At 50.7% G+C, this 14,124-nt stretch overlaps 1 protein-coding gene across 1 annotated transcript in view; it reads right to left on the reverse strand.

The window, feature by feature from the left end:
- Positions 1-120: 120 nt before the first annotated feature.
- Positions 121-14,124, reverse strand: part of ANKRD11 (ankyrin repeat domain 11) — a 111,390-nt gene continuing 97,386 nt past the window's right edge. The window contains exons 6-13 of the mRNA XM_029964550.1: positions 13,744-13,947; positions 11,644-11,786; positions 10,794-10,941; positions 3,308-10,035; positions 2,122-2,220; positions 1,888-2,031; positions 1,196-1,288; positions 121-387 (exon numbers count right to left, since the gene is read on the reverse strand). Of these exons, the coding sequence (XP_029820410.1) occupies positions 202-387; positions 1,196-1,288; positions 1,888-2,031; positions 2,122-2,220; positions 3,308-10,035; positions 10,794-10,941; positions 11,644-11,786; positions 13,744-13,947 (7,745 nt within the window). The 3' untranslated portion in view covers positions 121-201. The remainder of the gene's footprint in view (positions 388-1,195; positions 1,289-1,887; positions 2,032-2,121; positions 2,221-3,307; positions 10,036-10,793; positions 10,942-11,643; positions 11,787-13,743; positions 13,948-14,124) is intronic.

Consider the following 14,124-nt stretch of genomic DNA (forward strand, 5'->3'; position numbering starts at 1 on the left):
TCAGTCCGGAAGCGAGGGACATGTTGTGAAGAAAGTGCAATTATTTTTTCTTATTGTTTTGTTTTCTGCCGATAGCTGCTTCCTCCTCCTCTGACCAGGGATTCATCAGCAAGCGGTAAAGGTGAATGTGAGCTCGACCGCCCGACCTCGGAGCGCTCCCGTCCTTGCCAGTGTTCAGTGATGTCTCCTGGGGTGGAACTGTCATGCCGGCAAGAGCACGAAGTCATCGTTCACGTCGACCATTGGCACATAGAACGAGGGCACCTCGTTCACACAGAGGGATTTGTGCCCTGCGGGGTCCAGCTCCTGCACCTTCAGCTGCCACTCCATTCTCTGCACCGCGTTCAAGGCAGCTGCTTCATGTTGCTGTCGCATGAGCAGGCATGTCTGGATTGGGAAAAACCAATGGGAGGTGAGGGCGGAGTGGGAGAGGACAGGAGAGGGTCCTGCTGCCCGTCCCACCCAGCAAACCCAGGGGATGTGCAGCCACTGAGGTGGGCACAGCACTAAATGCAGTAAGGGATGCCACACACAGGACAGCTGGATTTGGGATGTCTGCTGAGCCCAGTTCCAGCAGGAGCTGGGGCAAACCCAGAAGCTTTGGGTTTGAAAGGCTTGGAAGTACCCCAGAGCACGGACCCCACCAATGACCACTTTGGCACAGTCCCCATTGGCCCCCACAGGGACCTTCTCCCTTCGTGGGACCTGCCAATCCCTTCCGTGTCACCAGCTGCAGCTCAACTGTCCCTGCTCCTTCCCATGCTAGAGTGTGGCTCTCAGAGCTTTCTGGAATCACTGCCCGGGCTCCTGACACCCTGAAGCTCTCCACAGGTTTTGGGCTCACTGCAACACATGCTCCTGGCAAAGAGCAGCCCCTGAGGGTTCAACCGACTGGGAAAGCTCCAACCAGAGGCATGAGGGGGAATCCCAGCTGAATTCAGCCCCAAGCTGAACCTGCCTCCCCTCCCCATTTTTGTAACCAGCAGAGACCACTGTGCTCACCAAATCCCTGCAGAGGCTCCCAATGCTCTGCTGTGCCACACAGAGGAGCATCCCCACCATGCAACCCTGCCCTGACCACCTCACAACACCCACTCTGTGCTGGAAACCACTAAGGCAGCTTCCAGGCTCCAGCCACAGCTGGGACCCTTCTAGAATGCCCCAGCCTGGAGCAGGGGGCTCCCAGGGCTCTCACCTTCATCCGATCGTACTTGTCATCCACATCCTGCAGCCAGGAAATGAACTGTCGTGCGTTGAAACGGTCTCTGACCGATTTGTTTTCATCTCCCTAAGGAAAGGACAGCAAAAGGAATGACACGGGGGATTATTTTTGTACTTTAAGCAGTTACAGGTCTCACAGGCCACATTCAAACCCCTCCTGGGGCACACACTCCTCAGAAATGAGGTGCCTGCAGGGATGGAGGATGGAGCATGCTGCTTCCAGCTGCTCCTGAAGCCCTTTCCAAGGATTCAGCCTTGGGTGGGGATGCATATGCCTGTGTGCACACACTCCCTGTTTTAACTTGCTTTGCAGGGAATCTGACCATGTCAGCCCATCACAGCACCTGCACCTCCCTGTCTTCTTCAACTCATGCCAAGATCACAGCAGCACAGACACTTGGCTGGGAAATGCTGAGGGATAAAACAAAGCTCCTGGATCAATACACAGGTCACTAATAAATCCCAGGACCCTGTCCCTACCCAGGATCCCTCCTGCAGTGTAGCAGTATCATGGCTCTCTCCTCTTCCTTCCACAGGAAAAGACCCAGGGAGTAGTAAAATAAACCTTTCCAGTGTGTGAGATGATCCTGATCAGGAAGAGCAAAGGGTCCTGAGACTCACTGATAAACTTCTGAGACACTTCTCCCCACCGAGACAGGCACTGACCTGATTTTCTAGAGGCATGTTGTACACCTCGGAGTCCAGCAGCATGGTGCAGGCACTGAAGGGCACGGCCTGGTTAGCGATGGTCCTCGCTGCCCGGCAGTGAACCCTCAGGATCTCCTGCTCGCAGGAGACGATGAGCTTCTCCTGAGGAAGAGCAAAGCAGTGAGCATGGCAGCCTCAGCCTCCCCAGCAGAGGAAATTTGGGCCCCGTTCCCCAGCTGAGTGCCCCCTTACCCGCTCTATGCTGTGCTGGAGCCGCAGCTTCCCCCGGACGGCCTCCTGCTGCTTGAAGAGCTCCTTGAGCGGCTCGGCGAGCGACGGCGGTGGGGCAATCTGTGGGCACAGGGTTAGAGCCAGAGAGTCAGAGCCAGGATCACTGCTGGGAGCACAGCCTGGGGTGCTGCCAGAACCCTGAAATGTACATTGGCCATGGACTTGGGGAGGGAGCGGGGGACACCCCATGGTCTGCCAAGGACAAGATCCCGCTGGTGCTCAGACCTCACTGAGCATGAGACAATAAGGCAAAAGGTGCCCAGTGATGGGAGGAGAGCTCAGCCTCCAGAACTAGAGCCTGAACCCCTCCACGTGCCTCAGGGCAGGTTGTGCAGGTGTCCAAGCGTGTCTAATTGTTGGAGAACCACTGCCAGGAGCAGTCTGGCCTGAGCCCTGGGATGGGAGCCTGTGCACCAATCTATACTGCACCTTCTGGGGAGCAAGGTGTTCCTCCAGCACAGCCCCAGCTGCCAACAGAGAAGCAGGTTGGTCTAGGAAGTGTAGGAAGGAAAAAGATGTGAACACAACGCCAGGGCCAACACCCCTGTGGCAGGAACCCACAGCCCAAGGTCCTTCACCCTGTGCACAGCAGGGAACAGAACCTGGTGTGGCTGGTAACACTGACCCTCCTCCATCCGGATCCAGATTTACTGCCTGCAGCACTAAGATTATTGATACACTTGTATTAGTGAGGCCATTCATCAGCACAGCAGGGAAATGCTGATCCCAGTGCCAAGTCAAATAGCAGAGTTTGGGAAAACGAAGGCAGGAGTTAAGAGCCATCCTTTTCCTCTGTTCCAGGTTCATTATCCTGTTACTACACTGCTGTAAAAGCAACTTAACCTTCCAGCTTCAATCCACTGGATTCATACAAACTTTGCTCTAAAGCCTGACCAAATCTCGAGTCCCTCAGCACAGCCCAAGATCTTCCCTGCAAAAATGCAGCATCTCAGGGGCTGCATTTAACACACAGCCATGGACTTATCCAGGCTCAGGTTTGGTGTCATATTATAAAAGCAGGTTAAAGCCACAGCTGGGACATGTAGGCATTGCAAGGGTGGTCACAGGGCATGGGGGAAAACTTGGCTGTACCTTTTGCAGCGAGGGAGGGGACAGTCCCTGATGCTAAACAGAGAAGGTGACTCACCACTGGAATATGGAGCTTGCTTAGAGGTTTGCCATCCAACAGGTAGGAGCCTGTGTAGGTGACATACTCAGCGTAGCACTGTGGAGCTTGGGGAGTAATATAGCAGAGGATTTTCCGCTTCTCCTCGATCTTTTTCCTGATCTGGAGGTACTCGAAGTAGGGGTTGGACCTGTCACTGTGGTACGGTTCGATGTCATCCAGTTTTATCGCATCCACAATAGCTGCCAGTGTTTGCTGGATCATCTCCCTCGTCTGCTGGGTGGACGTGTTGATCTGCTGCTGCAGCTGCTGGTTGGAGCGCTGGAAGCGGCGCTTCCGCGGGTGCTGAGCCTGGGAATCTTCCTCCTCCGTGATGCGGCCTTTGGCACGTGTGACGGGTGCGGAGACGGGAGGAAATTCCTTCTCGGCTGAGGCGGCATTCTGCTTGTTTTGGTTGGCGAGCATCTGAGCCCGGTTCCTGGTAATCCGCTGAGGAATCTCTTCTATTTTGGGTGGTTTGGGAGCTTCTGCTACTGGTTTTTGTATTGGTTCCACAACTTCTGGTTGAGCGTTGCCCGGAGGTGTGTCTGCCTGGGATGATGGGGCCTGGCTCCCGCCACGGGCAGCAGCACTGTCCTGAGGAACAGTGCCCTCGCAGCTGGACACGGGCAGGGGACAGGGCTGGGAGCTGCTCTCTGCCACCCCACCAGCAGATGACAGCTCCTCGTGCACGGCCTCCACCTCTTTGCTCTCCACCTGTGCGGACTCTGACGGGGTCTGCTGGAAAACCTGCGTTTCCAAGTCCTCCGTTCCTTTCTCCTCAGCCACGCTCAGCACCTCTGAGGTGGTTTCCTGCGCAGCCACTTCTGGTTTCTGCTCCTCTGCTGGTGGCTCCGTGTCCACGGGCAGGGCAGTCGCTGCCTGGCTGGCCGGTGGCTCCTCTGGCTCGCCAGATGCTATCACGGACGCACTGGCTTTGATGATCCCAGCGCTCGGCTCCGAAGCTGCTGCTGGGCTTTCCTCCACCGCCTCTGCCTCGGTCATCTCCGTCTCCGCAACGTCCTTAGGCTGGAGTGGCAGCTCTGGGAGCGAGAAGGGGCCAAGGTCCAAGTCATCCTCAGTGTTGGTGAAGGGATCGGGCCACGTCACCGCCTCCTCCGTATTTGCAGGTGCTGCGTTATTGTTTTCCAAATAGTTGTTTTCTGGTGCGGTGACAACTTCGGCCTGAGGTTCTGCTGGCACACACGGGGGCTCTGGAGGGATCTCTGGTGCTTCTTCTGGAAGAGGCTTGCAGTTATTGAAGAAGGTGTCTAACCTAGTAGGGGACATGTAAGGAGCCTGCTCTTCGGCATTCACTATCTCTCCAGGAACTGCTTCCTCAGCATCCTCCTTGACTTCCTCCAGCCGTGGTTCAGACACCGACAGAGGGTAAGAGATGGGAGAAACGGGGTAGGAAGTCTCTGTGGGAATGAAGGCTACCGGTGCAGGATGAATCGGTTCTAGGGAACAGAGTGGAGGTTTAGGGGACTCGGAAAACCTCTGAGGAGATTTCATCAGAAGCTCAGAGCCCATGGACCAGGGCACAGGATGCTCTGTGGGGGTACTCATCAGGCTAGGGGGAATGGTGGCGTCCGGGTTTCGGGAAGGAGGGTTATCCCAGTCTATGTTGTTTTGTTCTGGCATACCTGAACTGAAATGGTTTTCTTCGATGGGTGGTAGGTAGGTGGATTCTGGTGGCATGATGGAGGCGGTGGCTTGCTGCTCCTCCGTGGTATCCAAGGGCATGCCAAGGTCGGGGGGAAGAGCACTTTCCACCGAAGGAGCCAGCAACTCATCTCTGTGCGAAGGGGAGGATTTTGCTTGTAAACCAGAAAAAACACTTTCAGGCGACTGGGCGACCCCACTGACAGCTCCTGGTGCACAGTGCAAAGCTTCCACTTTGGGTGAGGAAACTCCATAATCTGGGGAGTAATACCCAGGAGATAAACACTGGAACTTCTCGGCAGGAACAGAAGGAAGGGGAACTTTCTCCTCCATTAAATGCTGCACTGGAGAGTCATAATTTGATGTCGCCGGGACACTTTGCTGTCTGAAAAACTTATCTCCGACGCTGAATTCTTCTTCAGGCGCCCTTCTGATGTCCACCGAGATGGAACGATAGAGGTTTGTGGAGGGGATGGTACGAGTCGGGGTCTGACTCGGGTTCTCGGGGAGCCCACTGGGAACGTTGGTGTATCTGTCAAAGAAGGATGGGGAGCAGGCGTTCATGGACATGGTGGAGATGGGCAGTGAGTGCTGTGAGTCTGCGCACTCGAACATCAGGTCTGTGTAGTCCTCATTGCTGCATGACGGAGTCCTGGGCGTCTGCATCACCTCCTCATAGCTTGGGCAAGAGACAACGGATGCTGGGGTTGGGACGCCCGTCGGCCGGTTCTGATCTGGCCTGGGAGACGCCGGGAGGATCTCCTTCAGCTGAGGACCCGTGATCCAGTCCTTGGAGTCTGTCCCCACAGCAGGCTGTGCCTTGTTTTCTGGTGAAAGTATAGGAGTCAGAGGACCCAACTCTTTGAGTTTCTTGTCCTTGAGCTGAGTATCCAGCGACAGCGGCTTCTTTGTGGACAGATCCAGACTCCTCTTGCGCACATCTTCCGAGCTCTTAAGCTTATCCTTTAACTTGGGGTCTCCGGACCTGTGCCGCATTTTCTCCATTTGCTTCATTCTCTCTTTGTGCCTTTTGTGGCGTTCCTCTATCTCCAGGTCTTTCTGGCTCAGCATCCTCTCAAAGCTGGTCATCATCAGATCACCATCTCCCAGAAGTTTCTCCCTTGGCCTGGCATCCTTCTTGCCACTGTCTTTGGAAATGGTTATTTTCTCATTCCCATTGCTTATTTTTATGGAGTCTGATTTGTCTTTGTCTTGGTTCTCCTTGAGCTTCTCCTTCAGTTTGGTTTCGCCGAATTTGAGGTTGTCCTCCTTGGATTTATCTTTAAAGGTGGTAACTTGAGGCCCATCCTTGTCTTTGAGCGTTGACTTCGGCTCATCTTTGTGATGTTTAAAGAAACCATCTGCATGTTTGTCTCTATGCTTTTCCTTTTCCTCCTTCCATTTTTCCTTGTGTTTATCCCGCTTCTTTTTCTCTTTAGCTGTGCTGATGGTGCTGGAACCATAAGTCTTTTCTTTTTCTGCCTTCTTTGACAACTCTCTTTCAGAATCATTTTTATCCTTCTTTTCAGAAAACAAGTAATCAATGCTCTTCTCTGGTTCCTCATCAGCCTCTGCTTTCATGTTGTAGGAAGAGCCAAAAGCCTCCCCATCCACAGAGAAATCTTTTTCGTAATGAGTGGAATCCTTTCTGCTGCTGGAGTCCTTGAATTCTTCTGTTTTTTCCTTTTTCTCTGTCTTCTCCTTCTTTGCTTTTTCCTTCTCGTGACTTTTCTTTGAGGAAGATGAGGAATGTCGATGTCTCTCCTTCTCCTTGAGTTTGTCCTGCAGGCAGGGTAAAGGGAGAGAGTCCTTAAACTTTTCTTCAGCAGCATCAGCAAGAGAAAGGTTTGAAGACTCAAAGAGGCTGGTCAGTCCTGGCTCTTGCCCTCTGTCTGTGAAGCTGTCAGAGGAGATCTCGCTGATCTTGTCATTGGAGTCATCCCTGTAGTCATTCAGAGCCTCCTCCTCCAGTTTCTCCAGCAGGCTCTTCTCTGACTCCCCTCCTTTTGAAGACTTCTTCTCTTTGGAATGCTCTTTATCTGGTTTCTCCTTATGTTTGCTTTTCACCTTGTCGTCACTGGTGTGTTTCTTTTCAGCCTTTTCTGGGAGCTTTTGCTTGTTTTTCTTCTCCTGAGTGGAATCTATGGACATTCTGTCCTTCCTGTCCTTGTACTTCTCAGTGGAGTCTTTATCTTTCTTCTCTTTGTGTTTCTCAAAGGAACTCTTCTCCTTCTTCTCCTTTCCCCCTTCTGATGTTCCTTTGTCCTTTTTCTTCTCCTTGGACTCCTTATCCTTCTGCTTCTCCGAGTGCTGCCGGTCGGAGGAGTACTTGCGGTGCTTGTCGGGGTACAGCTCCTTCTCGGCAGCTGCATCGTCCTTGTCCTGCAGACTGTCCAGGCGATGCATTTCGCCCCCAGCAGAGTCGCTCACTTTGAACCCACTCAAGCTGTAATCGTCCCTTTCGTCCTCGCTCTCATCCGTGAAGATGTCAGCGATGCTGTACCAGCTCTTCTCCTTGCCTTTCTTCTCATCCTTCTTCTCAGAGAAATCCTCACGATCCGTGGAGAAGTTTTTCTCTTTCTTCTCTTTCACTTGGTCGAAAGAACTCTTCCTCTCCTTATCTTTGCTGTGAAGATCTTTGTACTTCTCCTTAGTTTCTTTCTTCTCTTTGAAGCTCTTCTCTAGTTCTTTGTCCTTCAGAATTTTCTCCGGAACAACTTTTTCATTTTTTTCCTTGTCGCCTTCTTTGGATTTTTCCTTGTATTTTTCTGGCTTCACCTTTTCTTTTTTTTCTTTATCGGGAGCATCTTTTTTCTCCTTTTCCTTCCCAGAATGGTGCCTCTCCCAACTCTCCAGGGTTTTCCCACTGAATTCAGGGTCAGACTTATCCTTGAAGAATGTTTCACAGCCATAGTCTTTAAAGTCATCTCGATAGGGCTCCTCCTGCTTCGTCTTGGGATCTTTTCGCTCTTTGGAGCCATCAGAGGAATCTTTTCTGTCTTTGTTGGTTTCACCTGTATCTTTCTCTTTCCTCTCCTTGACAGTCTCTACAGAATCCTTCCTTTTCTTATCCTTTTCTGGCAAATAACTGGGAGTAACTTTGTGCCTGTCTGTTTGGTCCTTTTTCTTCTCGGAGCTTTTCTCCACATAATCCCTCTCCTTTTTCTTTAGGAAAGTGTCCTTTTCGTTCCGCTTCTCGTTGTATTCCTTCTTCTCCTTTGTTTTATTTTCCTTTTTCTTGTCTTTAATTTCCTCTTTCACGGGTTCTATGATTAGTTTTGCCACGGTGTCATTTTTAATCTCCCTGAAATCTGTTACTGGAGAATCCCAGCTGTCTTCACCCTTGAAATCAAAGGATGAATCAGAGGACAAGTCCGAAAACCACCTCTCCTGCTGATCATCTGAAAGGCTGAACTTCGTGTCCTCGCTTTCGGCAAATTGGGTTTTGTTATTAAACTCATCAAACCCAGACTCATCCCTGTAAAGTTTTTCTTTTTTGCATTTTTCTTTCTCCTCCTTGAAGGATTTTTCTTTCTCTAGTTTAGAAACCTTCTCCTCCTTCAGCTCATTCTTTTTTTCAGATTTGGACTGCTTGTCCTTTGACTTCTTCTTTCTGTCCTCTTTGTGTATTCTTGGCTTCTCCTCCTTGGGAGATTTCTCCTTGACAGGTTTCTCTTTTTCTGATTTACTCAATCCTTCTCTGAAGGATTTGCTCAGGTCTTTACTACCATCTTTGATTTTTCTTAATGATTTCTCCTCTTTTGAGGATTTTCCAGTCTCATCTTTAAACAACCACTCCTTCTCCTCCACTTTACCTTTGGGGAGCTTTTCCTCCTTCTTACCATGTTCCCGCTCATGTTTTAACACTTTCAACTTGTTTTCGACTGGATTTTCTGTCTCTACTATCAAGCCTTTCTCAGGCTTTTGTTTAGAGTCCTCAAACTCAAAAGAAAATGTTTTGATTATTTTAATATCTTGGCTGATGGGACACTGTCCCTTCTCCTTGTTTTTATGTTTGTGTTTTGTTTTATGCTTTTTAACAACCTTCCCCTCCTTGTCCAGCTTTGGAATTGCTCCATCCACATTGCTATGGAATGAATTCTTTTTCTCAGAAACAGCGTTGTGGGGGGTGTTTTTCTTTTTGTGCTCTGGTTTCTTCCTGACTGGCTTTAGTGACTCTAAGCTCGAGTCCTCGGACGAATAGTCTGACTCGCTTGTCAGCCTCGTCCTGGTGGAGTCCGATAAGGAACTGACATCTGACCAAGCTGGAGAAGATATGGTTTTCCAATTGTCCGTCCTCCAGTGCTTGGAGTGCTGTTCTGTAAGATTGGGATTATGTTTCTGGGATGCTAAACTCCCATGAGAAGAGGTTGATGAGGCAGACAGAGAGTTAAACAAGGAGGATTCCTTTAGCACTAGCCTCGAGTCCTTTACACAGCTAGAGCTCTGGAGAGAGTCTCTATCATCCTCCTCACTCTCCACGTTTTCACTCTCTGATTCAGAGGAACAAAACTTGTCATTTTTTTTGCCAAACCGAACCTCTTTGCTTTTTGTCTCCTTCTTCCGCTTCTTTTTTACTTTGCTTTTCTCCTTCGGTGCCTTGGTGCTGGTGGGCTCCCGGATCTTGCTGCTGGGCAAGATCGAGTGGGTCGAAAGGCGCAGCTTCTCCCCCGTCCCCACGGCCACGCTGGTCTCCTCCTCGTCCGAGCTGTCCGACAGGATGCGGTGGGCAGCTTTCTTTGGTGTAATTGTGTTATTTTTAGTATAAGTTTTCACTTCCATTTTGGGTATGGAAATGAAACTGTTTGCTTTAGTCTCTTTCCTGTAATCCTTTTTCAGCAAATGTTTGTCATCGACCGGCGGGACCCGGTCCTGTTCATCGTCCTCATCGAATTCATACTCGTCCTTCACTGGCGTGATGGTTTTAGGCGGCTCCTGGGCCTTGGGCTTGTGCTTCAAACCCTTCTCAAACTCTGAGTCTGTGTTATTGCCATCAACGGAGCTGGAGGGAGCAAAGGAAGGGGCATCCTCCTCTTCTGAGGTCTCTGCAGAGAGAGAAGAACAGCGTGTTAAAGGCTGTGAGAGGCTTTGGGGTCTACAACAGACATGAACCACTAAGAACAATCCTGGTACCCTTTGGCCTCACTCAGACTTTGCCAGGTTGGCAGCCAACAGCTTGGAATGCCAGGTTGAGATATGTTTTAGGAAAGAACAGCCATCCTGGCTCCAACCTGCATGGCGTGCTCCTCAAAACAACAGTTTTGAGTGTATCACGAGAACTTTGTAACAGGTTTATGGCTGCACACAGCATAGGTCAAGGCTCCCCATAAGACTGGGAACTCTAGCTCTAATTAAAACCTGCAGTGTGTCCCACAACAGTGGCACTGGTGGGACAGGCTCTAGCAAGGACAGACTGGGAGCAGAACCTGAAACACCAGTGCTGGGACAGCCGAGTGATGGGAACACATGGCAGACATGCAAACCTCCTCCTCTCCGCGGAAATTACCCGTGTCTTAAAGGTAAGACATCCATTTACCTGCAATTGGCTTCCAATCCTGCATCTTGATTGTCCCAGGGAAGGGATCTCAACGTTGGCTCTTAGGGTAAACAGTTCCTGGAGCTAAAGCTGCTGGTTATGTTGTCTGAATTTGGGTTACAGCTACAGGTGGGCTCCTGACCACAGCAGCAGCGTGTGGATATTCTGACAAGAATCTAAACTTCACTGTCCTCTAATGTCTCTGCACTAACAGACAGCTGCAGGCCACAAACATCACTGCCCTGGCCCCAGACAGGTCAGTCTCACCTGTTGAGCTCTCCTCGCTGGAGGGGTACGTGGTCTTCCCCAGGAGCAGATTCACCATGGTGGGAGAATTCGCTACTTTTAAAGGTGTCTCGCCCTTCCTGTTGCTTTGATGAGGATTCCCTCCATAATGTAACAACAATTTCACCACCTGAAAAGAGAAACTGAGGCTTGAAGATGCTCATGATGTTTTGATTCCAGGTATTTTGTAGAACTTTCATACAAAACTATAAGGGGAATGTCCTCAGGACATGCCTCATGGTACTAACAGTCAGCAATTAAAAAGGAGACAAAATCCAGCAACATTCCCAGGGAAGCAGTGGAATCATCATCCCTGGAAGTACAAAAAACATGAAGATGTGGTGTTTAAGGACATGGTTTAGTGGTGGGGCGTGGCAGCATTGGGTTAATGGCTGGACTCGATGATCCTGGAGGTCTTTTCCAACCCTAATGATTCTGTGATTCTAAGAACCAACCTGGGCAGGAAAGAAGGGTGAAGAACAAGACACAAAGCCATGTTCCCTTCCCAATTCCTGAAGAAGAATGAATTATCTTGTGTGCAGAGGAACACCAAGTAAAACACACAACAGCTCTGGGGCAAGGAAATCATTGTGTTAGAAGGGACTTTTAAGAACACCTTATTCCATCCCCTGCCATGGGCAGGGATGCCTTCCACTAGACCAGGTTGCTCCAAGCCCCATTCAGCCTGGCCTTGAACACTAATTCCTGCCCACTAAACAGCAAATGAGAATTAAATAACCAGAATCCCCGTGTTTTCACAGTTGGCTGCACGAAGCACAAGTTTACTAAAGAGTCCTTAAAAGCCCAGCAATGAAATCCAGCAGCCCCCAACCTTGAAGTGTCCGTTGTTGGCTGCGTCGTGCAGGGGGGTGTCGTCGTCCAGCCCCTTGGTGTTGACCTCGGCGCCCGCCGCGAGCAACTGCTTCGCCACGTCGTAGTAGCCCCGGTTACACGCCTCGTGCAGCGCCGTCCAGCCTGCAGGGAAAGGGACACTCAGCACACGACAGCACCTCCACGGAGATGCACAGACTGGGAGAGTCACCCCCAGGCACAGAGGCTGCAGGTACCACTGTGGAATGGGGGGGTGTTGCTCTGATGGCAAAGTTGGCTGTGTTTGTCCGGATGCCCATGAAGGAAGGAACCTGCAGCTCTGCCCTGCTACTCCAGCCAGGCACTCATAGAATCAATCCCACGTTTCCCTCTGGTCACACCATGTGCTACAGGCAGAGCATCTGCCACAGCGGACACGGTCCCAGGAGATGGAAAGGGAAAGTTTTATGTGAGAAATGAAGAGAATTGCTGCTGTCATGTGAAAGACAGATCTGAAATCCCTTCCTCTTTGTAGAATCATGGAATGGTTTTGGTTGGGAGGGAATCACAGTCATGGGTAGGGACACCTTCCGCTATCCCAGGTTGCTCCAAGCCCTGTTCAACCTGGCCCTGAACACTTCCAGGGATGGGGCAGCCACAGTTTCTCTGGGCAACCTGTGCCAGGGCCTCACCACCCTCACAGGGAAGGATTTCTTCCCAATATCCCATCTAACCCTGCACTCCTTCAGGTTAAGGTCATTCCCCCTTCTCCTGGCACCACATGTCCTTGTGAAAAGTCCCTCTCCAGCCTTCTTTTAAGCACTATTTAAGGTTTGGCTTTAGGTTCCAACTCCTCTGTAAGGGAAACACTGGTGCCCAGACTGGGCCTGAGCTCTGAACTGCAGACAAGGATCTGAAACTGGCCCCACACAGCCCTCACAAATATTTTCTGTGCTCTCCAAGCACACAGTCAGGCCTGAACACCGGCTCGGGGGGGAACCAAACAGCAGATCTCAACAGTGACAGTGACTTCAGTTCTCAAACAAACCTCTGAAGAGCACAGAACAAAATATTTTATCGTGTTCAAACAGACTATTTTTAAGCAGAGCCTGTTTTGAAGTTTCCCAGCGCAGCTGCTCCGGTGTTTTGCTGATAGCGCCGTGGGAGCGCGTTCCGTTACCTTCACTTGGAGCCTTCGGAAGGGGCACCTGTGCCCAGAATTAATCACAACTGATACTTCAGTCTGGCACTCGGATTAATCATATGGGAGGAGGAACAGCCATATCTATTTATAGCCCCAAAATCGTGCAAAGAGAACAGCAAAGAGCAAAGTCAAGTTCTTGGACGTGCTGAAGAAAGGCTGATCCAGTCCCACCATCAGCACGGGGGTGCTTGAACAGCACCTTCACCATCATCTCATTGCTGCCTTCTCCCTGCAGGACTTGGGGTTGTTCCCATGTCATCCCACCACCCTAAGCAGGAGCTTGGCAGCACTGTTGAGGAGGAGGAGGCAGAGGTGGTTCTACCAGGCTCAGGACAGTCACCACCTCCACTAATTCCAGTGCCTGGTGGGATCTGACCTTGCCCTTCACATTCACTCTCCATTAGCAGCACCCCCACATTCAGTCCTTAAAAGCAACTCTCAGAAATCTGCAGGCATTGAGCCCCCAACTCCAGAGCAATGACTTCACAAACCCACTCTTAGCAATGTATCTGTGCACATAATTTCTTCTATTTTAAGAAAAAGAAAGAGCTAAGCCAGCACATCTCCCTTTGCAAATCTCCCTCCAGACCTCCAAGACAGCACCTACGTGGAATGGCAAAGGAAATGGACCGGAAGGGCCTGTACACAGTTTCAGTGTATGGAGCCAGGGCAGCCCCAGGGATTGTTCTGGATCCTGCCCAGACAGGAGTTTTTTGTGTGGTTTTTTGTTGTTTGGTTGTTTTTTAAAGAGCAACAAGACTTTCCTCCCCAAAGAGAGAAATCACTATTTTTGACTAATCCCCTCTTTCCAAGGAGCAACCTCATGTTATAAACAAACTACTTTGTGTGGTGGGAGACATTCTGAGAGGCGGAACACGCAACCAGGTGGGAAGGGGTTGGGATTCCCAGGCTGGTTACCTGCGAAGTCCTTCACATTGACATCTGCACCCTCGATGATGAGCTCCTTGATGCGCCGGGCATCTCCTCGGATGGCGGCGCGATGCAGCCGAGTCTCTCCTCGCTCATTTCTCTTATTTACTTTATCTTTGGTTTTGGAGGCAGAGTTGGGAGTTCCCTTCTGACAAACTGTAGACTGAGAGGGATGCTTTGGTGTTGTGTCAACTGCAGGGAGAGAAGCAGAGTCAGGAACTGCAATTCCAAAGAATTCCTAAACCTTTAGAGGGAGCTCATGCATCGTGCTTCATCTCTTCCCTAAATATTCCCCACATGGCAGTGAGAGGCAACCCAGCCTCCAAAGTGGATGTGAACAGAGCAGCCTGTGTGTGTCCGACGGAGATG

The sequence above is a fragment of the Manacus vitellinus genome, unplaced genomic scaffold, assembly GCF_001715985.3.
Source record: "Manacus vitellinus isolate BGI_N305 unplaced genomic scaffold, ASM171598v3 scaffold_10_pilon, whole genome shotgun sequence".
Taxonomy (NCBI): domain Eukaryota; kingdom Metazoa; phylum Chordata; class Aves; order Passeriformes; family Pipridae; genus Manacus; species Manacus vitellinus.